This window comes from Alosa pseudoharengus, unplaced genomic scaffold (genome assembly GCF_046254945.1).
Source record: "Alosa pseudoharengus isolate Yale_2024_CS ecotype anadromous, Long Island Sound unplaced genomic scaffold, YU_APseudo_1.1 YU_APseudo_1.1_scf_3, whole genome shotgun sequence".
NCBI lineage: Eukaryota > Metazoa > Chordata > Actinopteri > Clupeiformes > Clupeidae > Alosa > Alosa pseudoharengus.
Genome location: NW_027468718.1, coordinates 7,590,673 through 7,613,172, shown reverse-complemented (window position 1 = coordinate 7,613,172; position 22,500 = coordinate 7,590,673). Strand labels below are relative to the sequence as shown.

General features: G+C 44.7%; 1 protein-coding gene across 1 annotated transcript in view; it reads right to left on the bottom strand.

The window, feature by feature from the left end:
- The window catches only part of cmss1 (cms1 ribosomal small subunit homolog), a 9,185-nt gene extending 7,534 nt beyond the window's left edge, over positions 1–1,651 (bottom strand). Inside the window, exons 1-4 of the mRNA XM_076263067.1 lie at positions 1,574–1,651; positions 658–830; positions 490–561; positions 251–325 (exon numbers count right to left, since the gene is read on the bottom strand). Of these exons, the coding sequence (XP_076119182.1) occupies positions 251–325; positions 490–561; positions 658–830; positions 1,574–1,622 (369 nt within the window). The 5' untranslated portion in view covers positions 1,623–1,651. The remainder of the gene's footprint in view (positions 1–250; positions 326–489; positions 562–657; positions 831–1,573) is intronic.
- Positions 1,652–22,500: the final 20,849 nt, after the last annotated feature.

Genomic DNA, 22,500 nt, shown 5'->3' with positions numbered 1-22,500 from the left:
AAAAACATGCACCACACCTCACTTAAAACTACCCAGAGTAGCCTATTCACTGCATGTGCGGACAACTCCCACCTGTGCAATGTCGGCGGAACACTCAACTCGTTGGAAAACCGTTCCTAAGTGCACATACATTCTCCAGATGGCTTCTGCCACACAATTTATATGAAGATAAACCCACACACGTACACACACAGACAGACAGACAGACACACACACACACACACATATTCTCTGTTGTTTGATCTCATACCTTTTTCCTCTTCTTTTTTTTTTGAGTTCCATCCGCAGGTGCTGCATCTGTCTCTTGCTTGATGGGGCTCTCTGCCTGGAACCAGAGAAACAAGGATTAAGAACACACACACACACACACACACACACACACACACACACACACACACACACACACACACACACACACACACACACACACACACACACACACACACACACACACACACACACACACACACCAGTCGCTTGAGCTCTTACCTTTATCCTTTTCTTTGTTTTTTTATTTCCTTCCACTGGTACTTTATCTGTCTGTTGTTTGATGTGCTCTTTCTAGAACCAAAATCACAACGAGTGAGAACTTGGCCAGCCTCGCTCCTCGCTCACTCACTCACACACACACACACACACTCACACCTTGTGACTTACCAGGGCCACAGTCTTTTTCTTCTTCTCCTTCACTGGACCTGCTGTGTCATCGTTCTTCCTCTTCTTCTTGGGTTGCTGTGGTTTCTTAGGCTCCTCCTCCTCCTCTTTCGTTTTCCCCTTCACCTGGGGCTGCTTCTTTACCTTCTCAGGCTCAGGCTCCCCATCAGATCCACCTGAGTGTGTGTGAGAGAGAGAGAGTGTGTGTGTGTGTGTGTGTGTGTGTGTGAGAGAGAGAGAGAGAGAGATTGGAGGACACCACCTCATGGAGAGGCCTATGCTACATGCTATAACAGGCTATCCCCTTGAAATATAGCTCTGCACTTTTCAAGTAAAAAGTATATTATGTTATCAAGCACACGTGAGCTTCGTGACGTATGTTTGCATAGTCTGTTGTCAGTGGCACCTTAGAAACCACAACAAGATGAAATATCGTAGGCCTAGCCTACTGAAGCAAAATGCCACACAGCTGTGAACAACGGCAGAAGTGACATGACTTCTACCTCTCTCAAACCTAAAATAATTTCGTTATGGCAAACGTCAGTGCAAAAGACTACATGTACCGGAATCCTTTTCGGCTAATCCTAACACGTGTTAGGCTACATGAAGAACATTTCACTAACTTCTACGAACGCCACGTCCCTTATACAGTCTGCATGGACCATAGACAATGGCATGATCAAGAGGAATATACCGATAAAGGTTTTACTGAAAAAAAAAAACTTTTATTTTGAAGAAACACTTTCTGAAAGACCACCACTGAGATGTATGCTAGGCAACAAGACCGAGGCGTGTGTCAAGATAGCCTACTCACTCACTCTAGGCAGTGAGGATTCAAGTTACAAACTACTATGCAAAAACTGCCATGCTTCTTCTACATTCTTGTCTGAAATGTTTTTTTTTACACAAGAGCCCCTACCTGAATTTTCTCCTTGAACCCACCATTCGTCTCCCAAGTCGTCCCCCATCCTCTGTACGAAACAAACCACTAGTGCACTGTAACTATCTTTCACTGTGTGAACAAGCGGCGCTGGATTCGACAACATTTTTTTTTAATAAAAACACCATTGACGTAGATTGACATCGGTTAATATTGTATATTAAGGATGAAAAAATAACTATCTGTTGATACAATAACTCTAGTCGCTTTGTTGTCAGCTGTTGTAGTTGTGGAATCTGCGGAATCCAAACTGAAGGAAATATAAAGCAGCACTGCACCTATCAACCACGTAGGGGCGCTGCGTCCTTAAAAAAAAAGTCTGTTTTTTCTTCCTGTGTCATGTTAAAATAGCCGCTGTGACGTTGTTTCACAGCACAGCATGAGCATGAGCAGGGAGCACAGTTGCCGGAAGATTATAAAGCATCTCTTTTCGCCAAATCCGACGGTAGGCTGCACACAATACGAGACTGAAAATAAATCACAATCCCATTGGGTTGCTGAGAAACAGGGGCCACACACACACACACACGCACACACACACACACACTGCCAAGAGGCCCTTCAGTGCGGAGGGCATTCACAGTTGTATACAACAACAGTCTAAAATCACATTAGGGCAGCAAAGCTGAGTCGGACTACAGAGGCCAATCACTCAGCCAGTAAGCATGTGGGCAGCAGTAAACATATCTCTGGCTCTGTGGGAAGCAGCAGTATTACTGCAAGTGTGTGTGTGTGTGTGTGTGTGTGTGTGTGTATGTGTGTGTGTGAGTGTATGTGTGTGTGAAAGAGAGAGAGAGAGAGAGTGAGTGAGTGAGAGGGATAGGCTACTTTGATGAAGCTAGACTACAAGATCCAGCCCGCTCACCAGAACACAGTGTCTGACTTTAAAAGCCCCTAAAAGCGAAGGGCTTGGAGTAAGTTAAGGTTTATGTTTGCACACAGTGTTCTGGCCTGACCTATTTGTCTGCATGAGCATTGGCTCGCCTACTTCAGGCAAACTCAGGGGTTTGCGTGTATTAGCCTTCCCATCAGGCAACATATTGCATTACGGTAGTTCATGTAGCCTGTGAGAGGAGGCTGGTGGGAGAGACTCCTACACCAGCTAGCTTCCCAGGCACAGTTGAACACTGTATTAGGCTGGACCTAATTTGGAGTCTGGGATTCTAATCTCGTACACGTTTTGTAAAACCCAGCAAATTGGTCAAATGAACTGCATTTAAAATAGGCCTAGTGGTGTTCTAACTAGCAGAGCACTCCGTAAGCAGATTGTTGAGGACATCATTGGTATTGTGTTGACTTGTAATGTATAGACCCTTTCAAGAGAGTTCCATTATCAGCATCTTATTCCACTGCTTGGTTGAATTTCTCATTGTCCTACGTAATTTAGAACGACCATTAACCGTATGTTATCTGCACACCTATGAAGTAGATCCATTTTTTGGCCGTATCACACTTGTATATTAATTCGCCAAACTCATTGTGAAGTTTAAATGAACTGTCACGTTGCATCCGAGCTGTAAAATGTTCAGAACATTGCAACATTGTAGCATATGACGGAGGTGGCTTTTAGCTAGATGGATGACAGCAGGCTAAGTAAAATAGCGATGTTTCAAAGCTAAAGTTCATTAGCCTCGTGAAACCATCCTGATCTCGCGAGCTTCAGGGTTTCACTCGCAGATCAGTCTGGATACTTTCCGTTAAAGAAAATTTGGAGCAGTTCACCAAACGAACGTCCAATCAGCGTTGGCTTTGAGGCGGTTTGAGGTGAGACGCAACGAACAACATGACGGCATCCACAGAGAAGTTTTATTCAAATTAGAAAGTATTCCTGGGTAAACTGTGAAGCTATGAGTCTCAGCCATGCAGCTGGGAGGAATGAACGACACAGACATCCTCCACGGCTGATTCCAGTTCATAATGGAGGAATACTTTCTTCAGAAGTGTAGGGCCTACCGTGAAAACTTGATGGGAATTGTCGTTGATTAGGTTCATAAATGGTAATTTAAAACATCTTAACGTTTGTCACGTTACCTAACTTAATTGTATGTTAAACGGCATTAGAAGAATACTTTGTTCATCTAATTGGTTGATTTGGTCCGTCGATAACCAACAAAGGTGGTGATAGACAGATGGTTTATCCAATCAGCTAACCAGTATGTCCGCCCCTTCCCAAAAGTTCTTCAATGAAAAGTTCCCAGATGGATATGCGGAGCAAATCCATCTGGCGGAGTCAGGTTAAAAGTTCATCAGAATCTTGGGATACGCCCGCTTGACAATGGGAGAGATAGAACTAACGACTGGCCTTTGGCCGTAGCAACCATCCATTTAGAACTAGTAACGGCAGTTTGTCCTGTGAGTTGAGAAATTAGTTGATATGTGTCGGAAGAAATTAGTTCTACAAACAAGACAGTTTTAGCGATTAAAACGTTTAAATTGTAACAGGAAATGAACACAACGCAAGTGGCAACAGTGGAATAAGCGGGATAATGGACTCCACGGTGGTCTGTTCACAGAAGTTAATGCACTACGAGGCCCCACAAGGCTTCCGTTTTAACATTCCATATGTCATCTTAATGCAGAGGAAGTAGATTGGGAACCAAATAGAACGTTCAAGCATTGTTTTTGTTTTTATTGTTGAAAGGGTCTGTTCATGCCTGGCTGGCAGGGCCGTCAGACAGTTAGTTATTTGCTCTTGTGAATATTCATGGGATCCTTGGCCACCATGAAAATTCTGCAGTCCTTGCGGCCCGCCGCTATGTATTGTGATTAAATTACACAGCTCTTCACAGACAAGTAGAACGCTCCATTGGCTTGAATGGGATTTCCCAAAGTTCTACGGTAAAATATATTCATGTAATTAGCACTGCAAACATATAATTACCGCTGTCAATGGCAACGGGTTTTGTACTTCTGATACGTCTTTCATATCACTACGCAAGGACTGGAACTTCATTCAAAAGTGAAGACGCAGACGGTTGTTCACGGTGTTCTAAAGAATGTTTGATTCAAATTCAGCGTGTGTTGATGCAAACTATTTGTTTTTCAGCAAATGCCACGATGAACGGTAACAAATAGGCTAGGCTATGTAGGCTAAAGTCATATCGTGGGGAGTTTATTATTTCGTTTTGGCAAGTAGCCGTGTAATAAGCGGGATAATGTATAGAACGCCGGTCATTATGGGGAAAATAAGTCCTGACAGGGCGAACCGGACCCCGACGCGCAGCGGAGGGGTCTTGTTCCGCCCTGGAGCTCACAAGAGTACATACCCTGGGCATCACTAGACATCTTACACTGGAGCTCACAAGAGTACATACCCTGGACATCACTAGACATCTTACAGTGGAGCTCATGGACATCACCAGACCCTTTTATTGGAGCAGGTGCTATTGAACTGCTGTGCCCCAGTAAATAAGTTAAGGTTTTTAATAAATCCACTTGCCTCTCATTAGATTGGACTGTGCCCCAGTAGAGTTTTAGGTCTAGTGACACCCTGGCAGAAATTATGGAATATTGGCCAGCTTTTGAAAAATGGGCCTGTGACTGGTCATGTAGAAAATCTTTTTTTTAATTTATGGATAGGTCAGGTGAAGCCATTTATTAGCACATAATTGTGTCTGCCCTGTTTAAATAATATCACCAACTGAAATCACTCAAATGGCCCTGATTTAAAGTCTACGTCTACATACCCTTTAAAGGTGCCATGTGTAATGTCCGCCACAAAATCAATTCATACTCCACATTCCATAAAAGATGGGGGCAGTATATCTCCAGAAAGGGAGTTGGTCTACCCTATATTAACAACCAAGAAACGTGTATTGCAGTTTGGCTGGCGGTTATGTTGCCCGCATACCGCCTCCCATGGCTGGAACTGGTATTATGACACCTGTCGGGCTGTGGCTAGTAATTTAGCATGCTAATTCAGGTTGATATCTCTGCAGCACTATACCTTGTCATTTTTTTAATGACATCATCGCCCTTATTTCTTCTCATTCTTTTGATGCGTGTAGCTCATTTTTTTTATATTTTTACCTCAATTCTTACACATGGCACCTTTAATGTCTGGCCTGATAATATACACACAAGTTGACCTGTATGGCTATTAAGGGTAGGTTTCCACACCTATGACATTGTAATTTAGCCTAGAAATCTAGACGCACCCTAGCGGCGGCAAATTAATTTGCTCAGCCTGTACGTCTAGTATCAAACCATAGGGATTTCTATTGGCTGACGCCGTGGACGTCATCCAATCACAGCGCTCTATTTTGTTAGAGAGTCTTAAGGCGGGCTTAACAGAAAGACGACAGTCCTGCGATGGTAGCAACAAGGAAGGTGGCTATGGCGAACGAAGAGCGGTTGTTTGAATCGGCGTTGGCGTCAACTTTGGAAGAGTTGGACTTGTGCTTTTCTTTGAAAGTTGAGCAACACAATGCACTTAAGTCATTCCTTTCGAAGAAGGATGTATTTGCCGTTTTGCCGACCGGATACGGTAAAAGTTTACTTCCCCGTTCACTGTTTCACACACACGCACTCCCAGGAAACTCCAGGATGACTGTAACTGCCACTTCTGCTGTAAGACCAACAGCAAGTCTCTCTCTTTCTCCCTCCCTCCCTCTCTCTTTCTCTCTCCCTCTCTCTCTCCCTCTCTCCCACTTTCTCCTTCCCTCCCCCCCTCTCTCTCCTTCTCTCCCTTCTCTACTGTTCTCTGTTTATCTCCGAGCCCCCCCCTCTTTTCTCTCTATCTTTTATTCATCATAAACATGAATTAAAAATCACTCATATTCCCACTGACGAGCAGAGTGATGCTGCCAGCACTGACCTCCTTTAAGAGGAGAGAATGCCTTAATACATCATACTCTCTCTCACACACACACACACATACATATACAGCCATGGATACTGACTCACACACACACACGCACACACACACACACACACACATGCACACACACCCACAAATACAGACATGGATACTGACTCTCTCTCACACACACACACACACACACACACACACACACACACATACACATACAGACATGGATACTGACTCTCTCTCACACACACAGACACACACACACACACACACACACACACACACACACACACACACACACACACATGCCTGTACACACAGTCTCGCACATATACATATCCCATTCCTAGTGTTTGCATCAACATGCAGATGCATCACACAGAAAGAACTGAAAAGACCATATTTGGTCCTCTAACTAAGCTGTCACTTCCTCCATACATCTCAGCAGAGGCGTGGAGTGGCACACAGAAGAGGGGGAGAGAGGAGAGGAGGAGAGGGGGAGGAGAGGAGGAGAGGGGGAGGAGAGGAGGAGAGGAGGAGAGGGGAGGAGAGGAGGAGGAGAGAGGAGGAGAGAGGAGGACAGGGGGAGGAGAGGAGAGGGGGAGGAGAGGAGAGGAGGAGAGGAGGAGAGGAGGAGGAGAGGAGAGGAGGAGGAGAGGAGAGAGGAGGACAGAGGGAGGAGAGGAGAGGGGGAGGAGAGGGGGAGGAGAGGAGGAGAGGGGGAGGAGAGGAGGAGAGGGGGAGGAGTCAAAGTCAAAGTCAAAGTCAAAGTCAGCTTTATTGTCAATTTCTTCACATGTTCCAGACATACAAAGAGATCGATCGAAATTACGTTTCTCACTATCCCACGGTGGAGACAAGACATATTTTACCAATTTTAAGTCCACAGACAAACATAACATTCAAGTAAACAAAAAAGTAAGTAAATAAGTAAATAAGAGGGCACATATAATGAAAAAATAAGAGCAGCAAAATTTGGTTGAAATTGTGCATAGACAGTCAATAAAATAAAATACTAGTGCAAAGTCAGGCCAATAAGAGGCTGAGGTAGTTCTGTTTGACCTAAGTAAGAAATAAAGTGGCATAGTGGTGCAAGTTATGTAAGAGCAGCAGAAGTGTTGTGTTTTCAGGACAACAACAACAAGTTGCAAAGTGTACAAGTGTGCAAGTGGAGTGGTGCAGGCGGCCATTGTGGGTCCAATGTCCAGGATGTTATGTAGCTGAGGGTGGAGGGGGGAGAGGAGGGAGAGAGTTCAGCATCCTAACAGCTTGGTGTATGAAGCTGTTGGTGAGTCTGGTAGTGCGGGAGCGCAGGCTTCTGTACCTCTTCCCAGAGGGCAGTAGATCAAACAGATTGTGAGCGGGGTGACTTGCATCACTCACAATTTTGGTCGCCTTGCGGGTGAGGTGGGTGGTGTAAATGTCCTTCAGAGAGGGGAGTGAAGCACCAATAATCCTTCCAGCTGTGTTCACTATGCGCTGCAGGGCTTTCCTGTTGTATTCAGTGCAGCTTCCGCCCCACACAGCTATACAGCTGGAGAGGATGCTCTCAATGGTGCCTCGGTAGAATGTGGTCATGATGACTGGTGGAGCACTTGCTCGCCTGAGTTTCCGCAGGAAGTACAGGCGGCGCTGAGCTCTCTTCGCCAGTGATGCTGTGTTGGTGGTCCAGGAGAGGTCTTCACTGATGTGCACCCCCAGGAATTTGGTGCTGCTCGCTCTCTCCACCACAGCACCGTCGATGGTCAGTGGCAGGTGTTGGGTGTGACCTCTCCGGAAGTCAACAACAATCTCTTTGGTCTTGCTGACGTTCAGCAGGAGGTTGTTGTCCCTGCACCACGTGGTCAGATGGTCGACCTCCAACCTGTATTGAGTCTCGTCGCCCTTGGTGATGAGACCCACCAGAGTTGTGTCATCAGCAAATTTCACTATGTGGTTGTTGCTGTAGGTTGCAGTGCAGTCATGCGTCAGCAGGGTGAAGAGCAGCGGACTGAGCACGCAGCCTTGGGGGGCCCCTGTGCTCAGTGTGATGCTGCTTGAGGTATTGTTGCCAACACGTACTACTTGAGGCCTCTGACAGAGGAAGTCCAGTAGCCAGTTGCAGAGGTAGGTACTGAGTCCCAGTTTGTCAAGTTTGCAGATGAGTTGTTGTGGTATTATGGTGTTGAATGCAGAACTGAAGTCTATAAACAGCAATCTCACATATGAGTCTCTTTTTTCCAGGTGGGTGAGGGCTGGGTGGAGGGCAGAGCAGATTGCATCCTCTGTAGACCGTTTGGCTCGGTATGCAAACTGGAAGGGGTCCAGGGTGGGGGGAGAATGGATTTGATATGTGACATGACAAGCCGCTCAAAGCACTTCATGATGATGGGTGTCAGTGCCACAGGGCGGTAGTCATTGAAGCAGGATGGAGCAGTTTTCTTCGGCACAGGTATGATGGTGGCAGCTTTGAAACAAGATGGGACGATGGCTTGCTTCAGGGAAGTGTTAAAGATGTCTGTGAAGACATCCTTAAGCTCCCCTGCGCAGTCCTTCAGCGCACGACCAGGGATGTTGTCTGGACCTGTTGCCTTACGGGTGTTGATAGCAGCAAGTGTCCTCTTCACGCTGTCGGCAGAGAGGCACAGGGGCTGCTCATGTAGAGGGGGATGGGTCTTCTGTGGGCAGGTGCTGTGTTGTGCTTCAAAGCGAGCAAAGAAGCGGTTCAGGGTGTTGAGCAGAGGGATGTTGCTCTCGCAGCTCTGTGGCGCGGGCTTGTAGTCCGTGAGGGCCTGAATGCCCTGCCATAGGCTTTGTGCGTTCCTGCTGTCTTTGAAGTGGGTGGTTATCTTGTGAGTGTATTCCTTTTTTGCTTCCTTGATGCCACGGGACAGGTTGGCTCTCGCTGTTCTCATGCCAGCTTCATCCCCAGCTCTGTAGGCTTTGTCTCTGGCCCTCAGCAGCCTGAGGACATCCCCTGTCAGGAGAGGGGGAGGAGAGAGGAGAGGAGGAGGAGAGGAGGAGGAGAGGAGAGGGGGAGAGAGGAGGAGGAGAGGGGGAGGAGAGGAGGAGAGGGGGAGGAGAGGAGGAGAGAGGAGAGGGGGAGAGAGGAAGAGGACAGGGGGAGGAGAGGAGGAGAGGAGGAGAGAGGAGAGGGGGAGAGAGGAAGAGGACAGGGGGAGGAGAGGAGAGGGGGAGAGGAGGAGAGGAGGAGAGAGGAGAGGGGGAGGAGAGGAAATGAGAGAGGAGGATGTCATCCTGCTTTTCATCAAGACACACTTGTCAAGGTGGAACGATGAAGAGATGTTTAATCCACCTCTCTCGCTCTCTCTTTCTTTCTTACTTCCTTATTTCTTTCTTTCTTTACAGTTTTTGCCCATTGCTTGAACACTATAGACACATGCTTAAACCAAAGTAACACAACTTGAAGCTTTTGTTACTATACCTTAAACACAGTGTAACCATACCTTGAACACAGTGTAACCATACCTAAAACTAAAGCGCTGCTGTGCACTTTAGTTCCAATTCTAGAACACTTGCCCCTTTCTGCAACACACTTGCTCCTGCACACACACTATTTCATACAAGACACTTTGTTCATAAATTAAATATCATGGTACCATTGGGAAAACACATCTATTCAAAATACAAAACACATTGGGTGATTGAAAACACTTAGACACACACTTGAAAATACTTACTTACAAAACTGAACAATGCACGGAACAATATTTCAGATGATATTAGAGCATCTTTAGTAGATCCTGTGATTACTGTAATCATGGCCTGACAATGAGGGAAGCTGGGCAGTCCACCACATCTAAGTCTGTTTTTCTGTATTTATAGAAGTGAATTTTTGGTTTTACAGTATTTTTGCATTACTGTATTGCATTTACTGTACTGTACTGTAAGTATAGTACTGTGATGTACAGTATTGAGTTGATGTCATTTGTAACCTTTCAATTTTTGGTTGTTGTGAAAACATTTGTTGGAAAAACAACATAACAAAAACTGTGTTGCATTGAGCTTCACAGAATGCTAACTGAAAAAAACTGTGAAAAATAAAAACTGCAGTGTTTTATATAAAGCACACTAGTGTGTTGCTGCTAATCTAAAAGTGTATTCATATGATATGAAGTGTGTATCATTTTGTCATCAGAGTGACATTTTGACAAAGGATTGTTAGGTTTTGATAGCAGCGTTTCAATTCGACATAGAGATGAATGGTTTATTTCCCAGTGTTGTGTCTAGTGTGCTTGTGTGTAAAGTTTTGACACAATGAGCTGAAATTTGCCAAAAGTGTTCAAGCAATGGGCAAAAACTGTAATTATTTGTGTGTGTGTGTGTGTGTGTGTGTGTGTGTATGTGTGTGTGTGTGTGTGTCTGTGTGTGTGAGAGAGAGAGAGAGAGAGAGATCAGCATCTGTCCAAAGCATGCACATATACGTATGACATTGTCAGGAGATGTCAGGAGGGTGTCCAGCACTGACAGTAGTCAAGTCAAGTCAAGTCATTTTTATTTATAAAGCGTATTTAACATACTTAGTACAATCCAAAGCGCTCCACACACAAGACATTGACACATAAAGACAAACAATGCTGGACGGAGCGGTGTAGTCGCCAGCGTACCCGTGACATCAAGACATAAACAAACAATTTACAAAATAACAAAAGACACAAGACAGGTTCCGGTGTTCCAGTTTAGCTGGTGAGCAGGTTAACTGGTGATATTTGCATAAAATGCTGGATTTCTATGTATATATTGAACTTTTAGTCAAAGTTAACACAGGTTAATATGTGAGAAATATATGCCCATAACTGGTGCTATCACAATTTAACATGGGCATATGCAAGCCTCAAAACAACAAAGTAGGTTCATCTTTGCCTCACATACCAAAACCTAACTGATGTACAACAAACTGGCATGTCCCCACTAACACTTTATTCCGTTTTGGGGGTTAATAATATGAAACACGTCAGTCATGTGCAAAAGTTATCATAACTTAGTGTTATCTTAGTCTCGGTGAAGTTATGCAGTGAGCTGTCTAGTGATTTGAAGTGAACATATGAAACTTATTTTCTCCGAGTTAGACTTATATTATTTAATTTGTTGGTCCTAATTTGACGACACAAAATGGTCATCATGGTAGCATATTTATGGATTACAAAACTTCGATGTAGCTACTGAGAGAGTTTGATGACAGATGTTGCTGTTCAGATTCCCACGTGGCCTAAATTAGAAACTTACTCGTTCAGCAGCCTGTTGCAAAACATTCACGTAGCTTAGATGTGTTTGCTATAATGAATATCTTGATCGATTGACAAATAAGCCGTCACAAGACAATATAGGCCTACACATTCATTTAATGGGAACACCATGCTATTGTAGAGATACAAAATGACCAGTGGTGCAACTGGTTAGCAGGGTAGCCTACTACTGCTAGCTTGTTATTTTAGTGCAGTTCGAGGCCCACACGTGATCTTAATTATTTTTGCGCATTATAATCACGATGTATGTTTCTGCCCACAAAAACAAACGACGTCTGAAGTGGGGTCATGCATGCAGTTTGTTGTAACTGTTTTGGTATGTGAGGCAAAAATAATCTGCATTATTCTAGGCTTGCATTCGGTGTCATGTCACCAGTTAACATGGACATCAGGATATCAGTAGCTAGGTAGCTAGCTAGTAGACTACAGATTAAAGATGGTTGATGATGGCATTGAAGCAACTGCTCTCTGTGGTGTAGTGGTAGTGCTAATTGCAATGTACATTTTGCCTCCCCGAGACTCATGTTCGAAACCCAACAAAACCTTTAAAAGGAAAGTGAAGGATCACCGCACACTGGTGGGATTTTTCTTTGCTGGTTTATTTTTTAGTGAACAACGCGTTTCGCCAATGCTTTATCAGGTTCACTCAACAAAACCTTTGTTTTACTTTGACACTTTGCAGTTTGCAGAGCATTTTGTGTGGATAATGCTTAAGCGGACATGCATTACACATGAACCGGTGATTTCCCCATGTTTTCTGTCTCACTGTGGGCTTGTGAAAATGTCAATCTCCTGGCACTCGAGGGGCGGAGGCAGAGCAAAGCGCTGTTAACAAGTAGGCAGGGTCTTGTTGAATATTCACTGATTTTATGCAAATATCACAAGTTGACATGCTCACCATCTTAACTGGAACACCGGACAGAGCGGCGTAATCGCCAGCGTACCTGTGACATCACACCAAGACATACACAAATAAACAGACTGACAAATAGACAGTGACAGTAAAGCAAGCCTGTCTTTACAAAGACAGTAGGCTTACAGAACAAGACCAGACATAAAACAAACGGACTCAGCACTCACACAGACAAAGACAAAGACAAACAAAAAACACTCAATAAGTCCGCAGGCAGGTGATGATGCTTCGCCAGCAGTTTAGTCCACAAATCCCCTTTCGGCCCCGGTGAGCAGATCAGCCAGCAGATTAGGGGGCGGTGGCCGTGGCGGTGTTCGACTCTCTCTTCTCTCCAGCATGGAGATTAAAAAGTCGCTTGCATGATGTTCCCGTACGTTGCTCCTGGACAGTCCAGTGGCGAAACGTAGGCCTGCAGCTAGATGGCAGAGGTGTGAAAGTTGGCAGGCGGTGGCAGACGGTGAGTTGAGTTCGCTTGGCAGAGGATGTAAAAGTTCATACCAGCAACTTCTCAAGGTGAAATCCTGACACAGCTCGTGCGTTGACGTCTGTTGATGGTTGACGTTAGTGGCTAGCTAGTTGGCTAGCATCACTACGTCGACATCCAGACAGTTCAGCTCAACTAAACACTCAAAAGCTTGCAGTCAGGTGCCACAGATGTTATCTCTCACCAGACACTGAGAAGGTATCTCTCGTAGTGCAGTCATCAGGCATATTAGCGACAGGCAGAATCCTCACTAGTGGACATGGATGTTGTGGTTGGGGTCTCGGACTCAAAACAGGTGTTAGGCTAGCGACAAATCGCGTTGATAAAAGCGCCTACAGATGCTCATTATGTTCATCTTACACAGAGTACACACTTCGACAGGAGACATAGTGGCACACAGGAGAATATATGCTGCTGCACACACACACACACACACACACACACACACGCACACACACACTTGTCCCTGTTTCCTGTTCTGGACTTGCCCCTCCACCTGTTTACCTGTTTTCCCTCATCAGAACTCTGTGGAAGTTGGGAATTACTTGTCATGACAACGGGGTTCTGCAATAGAATGCTGAGTGGCTCCACTGGTTGGCTTGTTCTGCTTGCTTCACAGACACACACACACACACACACACACACACACACACAGAGAAACACCATTACAACATTACTCTCCTTCATCCTAAGCATACCTAAACATATGCAAATATGTGGTGTGTGTGTGTGTTTGTGTGTGTCTGTCTGTGTGTGTGTGTGCATGCGTGTGATGTATGTGTGTGTGAGCACACTGTATGTGTATGTAAACTTAGCTGGGGGTGAGTTGGCAGATTCCTCCAGCCATGAGATAAATACCAGATAAAGAAACCTACAGCAGAGATGCACACACACACACACACACACACACACACACACACACACACACACACACATACACACACACACACTGCATGCTCGGCCCTCAGGGTGTGTATGTGACTCCTGACCTTTTCTTACTGGTCTGATTGGAGCTTTGCAGTGACCCTACTGTCCAATGAGGTCTCAGAGTGCATGCTGAGACAAACCTCATTCACCCTACTCACACACACACACACTCACACTCTCTCTCTCTCTCACACACACACACACACACACACACACACACACACACACACACACTCACACACACACACACACACGTCTGTCTGAATGCAGGTCTGATGCCAGTGTGCCCTCCCCTGTGGTAGTGTGGCTGCCTCCTCCTCTGCTCTTGGAATGGGAGTGTGGCGAGCAGCAGGAAGACCAAGTGAATGAGATGCTTTATTTGGAGTTTCCTGCTTCATTGCCTCAGAAATGTTGGAGCCTGCTGTCATCTCTGTCTGGAGGGCTCAGCCATAGAGCCTCCAAGCGTCGCAGAGAGGAGATGCTGTGTGCTCAGGAAATATTGAATGCCACTGAGAAAGGATGGGACTGAAAAACAAGCGCATACACAAAGACAAACATACACTTTCATATGCATATATGTACACACAGATTTACAGACACATGATCTGCACACACACACACACACACACACACACACACACACAAGAAACACACACACACACACAAGAAACACACACATGCACACAAGAAACACACACACACACACAAGAAACACACACATGCACACTACACACACATGCACGCACACCACACATGCACATCCTACGGTCTCTGGCTCAGATCTGGCCTCACTCTGGCACGGGCTCTGTGCTGGCATGGGCTCTGTGCTGACATGGGCTCTGTGCTGACATGGGCTCTGTGCTGGCATGGGCTCTGTGCTGGCATGGGCTCTGTGCTGGCATGGGGTCGTGCCAGGGTCACCTCCTATCTGGGCCGTCTGCGTTAAGGACACTAAGGGGCTTTGCATGATAACACTGCTAACACTGATGGCTGGCACTGACCAGAGAGGAGGGGGGGTGGGTGAGAGAGAGGGAAAGAGTGAGACAGAGGAAGAGAGATGGAGAGGGGGGATGAGAGAGTGAGAGATAGAGAGATTGAGGGGGGGTTGTTAAGAGGGCACTCTGGCAAGGCCAGGGGGAGAAGGAGAGAGAGAGGGGGAGAGATGGGGAAGAGAGAGAGAGAGGGGGAGAGAGAGGGGGAAGGAGGGATGGGAAAGAGAGAGAGGGGGGGGATGGGGAAGATAGAGAGAGGGGTAAGAGGGAGAGAGATGAGGAAGAGAGAGAGGGGGTGATATGGAGGGACTGACAGAAAGAGAGAGGACAAGGCAGAGAGGACAGAGACAGAGGGACAGAGAGAGAGAGAGGGCAAGACAGAAAATGAGAGATGGACAGAGAGAGAGAGAGGGCAAGACAGAAAGAGGGTGGGGGGGTAGAGGGCAATGCTGGGGGGCAGCAGAAAGAGAGTGATAGAGAGGGAGGGAGAGAGAGGAGGATCAGAGAGAGAGAGAGAGAGAGAGAGAGAGGGTGAGGCTGCTGTGTGAGATGCCAGCTGGCTGCCCTACAGTGGTTTCAGAGCAGCGCACGTCACAAATAACACAGCCTTTTATCAGAACCCTGGGGCCAACCACACAACACACACACACACACACACACACACACACACAACCATTCACAACAGCAGCACAGGACACGCTCACACACACATACACACACACACACACACACACACAACCATACACAACAGCAGCACAGGACATGCTCACACACACACACACACACACACACACACACACAACCATACACACACAACCATACACAACAGCAGCACAGGACATGCTCACACACACACACACACACACAACCATACACAACAGCAGCACAGGACACACACACACACACAACCATACACAACAGCAGCACAGGACATGCTCACACACACACACACACACACAACCATACACAACAGCAGCACAGGACACACACACACACACAACAGCAGCACAGGACACGCTCACACACACAATAGCAGCACAGAGCGCCAGCACACTCTCTCCCTCTCTATGTGTGTGTGTCTGTGTGTGTGTATGTGTGCATGTCCATGTGTGTGTGTGTATGTGTGCATGCACATGTGTGTGTGTGTGTGTGTGTTTGTATGTGTGCATGCACATGTGTGTGTGTGTGTGTGTGCTTGTCTGTGTGTGTGTGTGTGTGTTTGTGTCTGCTGTATGTCTGTGTGTATTGAGATATATAAATTGCCTGCACATGACTTGCCTGCACACATATGAATGTGTGTGTGTGTCTGTACATGAGCAGGACGTAATGGTGACAAGTAATGGCTTCACTGCTGAGAAGGTGAACTCACTGTACAGTATGTGTCCTGGTCAGGTTCCCCCCATACCAGGGACGTCGTTAGGCCTATTTTGGGGGGGGGGCTAAGCCCCCCCAAGATGTTCAAAAGCCCCCCCTACAAAAATATTGTATTTTTTTATTTTTTATTTTTTGGTTAAGGAAATCGTAACATTCCTGCACTTAACATAATAAACCAGACTATGAGTTGAAATAAATACTAATACTAATACAATTAGAAGTTGTCTTTAATTTCAATATTGTTTCCGAGAGCGCTTGTTGGGGGCCCTGGAGACCTTATCTGAGCTGAGATAAGTGCACTTGGGAGGCAGCCGTGGCCTACTGGTTAGGGCTTCGGACTTGTAACCGGAGGGTTGCTGGTTCGAACCCGACCAGTAGGAACGGCTGAAGCAAGGTACCTAACCCCTCACTGTTCCCCGAGTGCCGCTGTAGCAGGCAGCTCACTGCGCCAGGATTAGTGTGTGCTTCTCCTCACTGTGTGTTCACTGAGTGTGTTTCACTAATTCACGGATTGGGATAAATGCAGAGACCAAATTTCCCTCACGGGATCAAAAGAATATATATACTTACACTTAGGCCTAAGCTCTATCACCTAAGCTCACTCATACATTTTAGGTGAATTTGTTAAAAGTCTGTGCATGTTTCCGTTCACTTTGTTCAAAATAGATGTTCCAAGAGAAGAATTGATCACAGCTGTGGGATGCAAACATAAGGTTGTCAAGAGCACCGTTTACCAGAGTTTCTGCACACACTGTCTCTCTCTCCCCTCCCTATGGGAGTGTGTGAAGGGGTCCCAGGGCCATGAGGAATATGTATAAGAAGTCTCTCTCCCCTCCCTATGGGAGTGTGTGAAGGAGTCCCAGGGCCATGAGGAATATGTATAAGAAGTCTCTGGCCCCTTTAGCAGCCATTTCCTCATGAATTCTTAAAGCTGTTGCATAACAAGAGGAGTATGACATGTCTCTCTACCTCCTGCATATGCACCACCTTTACAGTGTTTTACAGTTTTACACATATTTGTGAAAACGCTATTAGTTTTCATTTAACCAACACAGTCCTCAATGATGAATGACACTATTGCAGATAAATAAAAAACACATTTGAAAAAAAAAAAATGAATGTTAGGAAATAGCATGTGCTAGATTTTTGGCCAGACATTGTTAAGTAAGGGATCATTTAGATGACAAAAAAATAGTGACAAACCCATAACATTCTTCATGATTAGTTTGAGATATGTACAGTACACAAATAGGCCTACTATAAACTTACCAAGCACTGCACAACACTGATGCTGCAGACTGAATATTTCAAGTATTTATTTCAATACAGTATTTCTTACCATAATCAGTTACAGTAATCAACCAACAATGAAATCAAAGAAACAAAAAACAATCTGTAGACAAATAAAAATGACTGCATGAAGTACATACACTTTGACTCTGAAGAAAAACTAGTGTAAAAGCTGTTGCCTTTTATAGTACACCTGAGTGCTGCGTTTTCAAATTAGCACATGTGTGCTTCCACACCTGGTGGATGTGATTATCCTATTCGTTCATTAGTGTGGTCATTGGCAATCCGGGGCTTTGTAATGACAAGGAAGTAACCTCACAATTCTTATCTGTGTCTAAGGTGTGAAAATGTGTGTAGAGTTTTACAAATCACTGTGTGTAATGTTTTGCAAAAAGGGTGAAGCAGACATTGTGTGTAATGCTGTGCAAATCTGTGGAGGCGTTTTGCTCCTTGGAGTAGAATTTTGCAAATTGTGTGGAAGTTTTTGTTTTAGTGTGTAAACAATCGTAAAAAACTGTAAGACACTTCTCCTCTTTTAGCGTCTTCTTGTGCTCTTGTGATGTGGCCAAATGCAAGTCTGTCTGTGTGTCTATCTGTTGATCTTTCTATCTATCTATCTATCTATCACTGTCCGATCATAGGTGTGTGTGAGTGTGCCATATATTTACACAGCTGTGGGTGTGTGTATGTGTGTGTGTGTACTATATGTCTCTTTCTGTGTGTGTGTGTGTGTGTGTGAGAGAGAGAAAGTAGTAGTATTGGCGATCTCGTGCCCACTGAGAGCTATGAGCGTTTATTAGGCATTGATCCACAAAGTACAACCTAATTGACACACACAAATGGTCGGAACCGTACAATGACATATGTGGAGAGCTTGCAGAGTGCTAATGGCTCTAATTAGCATATGAAGGCAGCGGAACCGCGCCTGACCAGGCCTGGCTTGGATATCCTTACTCAGAGGCCGTTTACACGACACCGCCGGGTGGATTTTCTCTTACCGCTTTCACACCTTTAACGACTCCGGCAAGAAAAAACCTTGCGTGTACAGAGGTGTAACCGGCTAAATGTGCTGTAGTGCATATGCCAGACCAGTCGATGGCGCCGCTGTGCAGAAGCTTCACGACAATTTCGCGTGAATCGCGTAGAAGAAAACATTGTTGAAACAGTTCGTTAAGCCAGAGAATGTCTAATAAGTGCTCTGGTTAAGCAGTCGCATGAAATAAGGAGACTACAGACAATTCGGTTTTCAATTCAACTGTTAAACTAATAAAGTTCATTTTCAAGGTATGTGACTGCTATGTGAAATTTCAAATGCTTAGCCTACGCATTGCATTAGGTCTGAGCACCACTGGAGAAAACACTAACATGCAGTAAGCTAATGTTTAGCTAAGTTAAGCTAACGTGTGCTTCTAACTTAGCCACTAAAGGCTGATAGGCTACATTGTGCACATAAATCATGACAGGGGAAAGAAAAACATTTTAATATGATAAATAAATGGTTTGGTTTGTTTTGACAAGAAACATGTCAGGTCGAGTGCCGTGGCTGAATTGAGAGGTGGGGCTATGTCGTCATAAAGTTGCCGGCTTCGCACCTACAGGCGTCTACACGGCGAAAGTTAGCCGGCGGTTTCAAAAGTTCCCACTTCGGAAGCCGGTTTCAAAAGCTATTGGTTTCAGTCTCCTAAACTGCCGGCGTCGTGTACATGCAAGGCGTAACCGTTAACAAAACCTCACCGGTTTCACAAAAACCGGCGTCGTGTGCACGGCCCCTCAGTATAGACCTCTTCAGAATAAGTCCCGCCTCCGTAACTTCCGTATCCATCCAACTTCCGGTCGTCAAATGTCTATGCGATTGGCCATCTAGTTTCCACTGGATTTTTTGATTGTCGGGCTATTTTGCATGAGGCTATTTTGCATGAGGCTTGAATTTCCTTACTCAGTATTGGATGAAACCACAACTTTCAAACAAGAAAAATTGTGATTGGTTGGCAGATCTGTCACTATTGGTCACCCTGGCTCATAAGAAATATTTGTAAACATATATATTTATTCATATTATATGTTATTATGCTGTATAGCCTATGCATGTCATTGTTATCCTATGTAGGCTACACTATTATTACCATCAATGACATGAATGAATTTATAGAGGAAAGGAACATTTGCCAGGAACATGTCTATGCAAAGAAAGAGCTTTATTAAAACAAACACACAACTATGTGCAAAGCGAGGATCTGCCCACACAACATATGGGCACGAGCAGCCCAAAAGCTACAACCCCGTGAACTGGCTGTTTGCCGCCTCGGGACTGTAAGATGCTGGCGGTTCTTTCTGAGGCCCGTTTTGCAGACGCCTATGGTGCGTGGCTCTGCTTCGCTGTGGCGTCGCTTCTAACCGGGACTGCAGCGTGGCACAGAGTTTAGAGAGCTCCGGGCTACGAAAGGACGGCGATCGTACAATCCATTCAGACACCCAGCCAACAACGCCGTCTTCATTAGACGTCAGGTCTAAGGTGGCGGACTGTTCCACCTCGTCCTCTGCTAGCACACTCTTTCTCGATTCCAGCAGCTGTAAAAAAACAATTAATAAAAGACAATCAGTACTGTGCGATGCACTGTGTATGGACATGACACATCTATCAATTCACCTGGAAAATAGTCACCAAAAAATTTTTCAAAACTTCTTGATCGACTCCAAAAATACACTTTAATAAAGCAACGTGCACTGGTTCTGCTCACTTGTTCTGTTGCAAGGCTACTAGGCTACTCTTAGCTTTGGTTTTAGGCTAGGCTACTAGGCTACTCTTAGCTTTGGTTTTAGGCTAGGCTACTAGGCTACTCTTAGCTTTGGTTTTAGGCTAGGCTACTAGGCTACTCTTAGCTTTGGTGTTAGGCTAGGCTACTAGGCTACTCTTAGCTTTGGTTTTAGGCTAGGCTACTAGGCTACTCTTAGCTTTGGTGTTAGGCTAGGGTACTTTTAGCTGAGCTAGCAGTCATCGAACATATTCTTACCGCAAGCTTGGGATTGTGCACCCGTCTTCTCTTCTTAAAGATATATATATACATACAAAAAATATATATTTATATACATAGATATTTTCATTCAACAAAAATATATGCAGTTCTGCAAATATTTTTGTTGAATGAAGATAGTGATAAGGACAATCATTTATATATTTGCCTCAGAAATTCTCATTGTGTTGGTGTGAAGGGAAAATCCAAATCTAAACTTGAGTCTATCGACTGTTTTAAATCAGGTTACATTATTGGAGCTTGCAGGGAACAGACATGTCATACCCATCATTTCTGCCTGTTGAGCGTATTGCTGGGAGTTGTGTGGTTAACACATCCACTGTTTAATAGATAGATAGATAGATAGATAGATAAATACAGTAGATAGATACTTTATTGATCCCCAGGGGAAATTCAAGGTCTCAGTAGCATACAGACAACACACACACATTCACTAACAGCAGAAAAAGTAATTAAAAGTATATAATATAAAAACACAACTAAGCAATAAGGACAGTAGAAGATAAAGAATATACTAAATATACTAAAATACAAATTATACTAACTAACACTTAATCTAAATCAATTCTAAAAGCAGTATCCACATAGTGGTGATTAATCAATCTAGAGGCGCTCTGTGCATAGTAAGGTAAGGTAAGGTGCTCTGTGTGAGTGAGTGTCATGGTGATAGTGCAATGGTGATAGTGGTCATGGTGATAGTGCAAATGAATAAGTCCAACAGTGCAACAGTGCAAGAATAAAGTCTATATATCTATATAGATAACTATTTTAAGAAAAGGTATAAGTGTGGCCACAGTTCGGCTGTGGCATGGAGTGAGGGGTTATGCATATGTGCTAATGTGCTAACAGTGAGGCAGAAAGACAGTGGTAAAAAGTGTCTAGTGGACAGATAGTATCCAAACATGGAGGGGGTGAAGAGGCAGACAGACTATGCAGAGAAGTCTATCTCTCCTCTTCCCTTAAGTCAGTGGTCCCCAAACTACGGGCCGCCACCTCATTTTAGGTGGCCCCCCAAATCATGTCCGTGGTATAGCATCTGGCCCGCACGGGAGTACGACATCGTCAAACTATAACCTCCATAATTTCCCCCATTCATTCTCTATGGCGAGTCTTAACAGTACACATGTAATACTCGTTTTGGCGCTGTTTTGCGTTTGCCATCGAAAACGGAATGAAATGTAGGCCTACCTGCAAACATGTAAGAGGCCTATGCTGACTGCATCAGTGCTCAAAGTATTCTAAAAGTTTATCAATTAATTGTTAATAACTAACTAACTTCTATTCAAGTCATATTTCTGGACTTTCTGGGATAATTATTTCTATTTTTTATTCACTCCTTCAAATGTTCATACAAATTCACAATTCACAAAGTTCTCATCAGGTGAGTGAAAGTTAGAATGGTGGTCATTTCAGATGTTTTTGCCAGCACTTCATAAAACTCTCATAGTTTGAGTTATTTGAATTATTTGTAGGATATTACTTGTTCACAATATGAGCTGTGTATGCAGACACAGAGTTCAGAGTTCACACATTTTGAATAAAATATACTTTTGGGACTCCCTGCTAATACTTTTGGGAATGCTAAAGTCTTTTTATCAGTATTATTTCATTTGAGCCACATTTTACACTGATATGGCATGATGGCAACATAAACACAGCTAACAATGGTATTAAATTGCAGTAGATTAAATGTAATGGAATATTCAACTAAGATAGACTGCTGTTGTTCACAACACTAAGCTATTTATGGTTACTGATATACTCCGAGTCTCTGGCCCTCTCTTAGAGCCAAGCATAGTGAGCTGGCCCTCGAAAGGAAAAGTTTGGGGACCACTGCC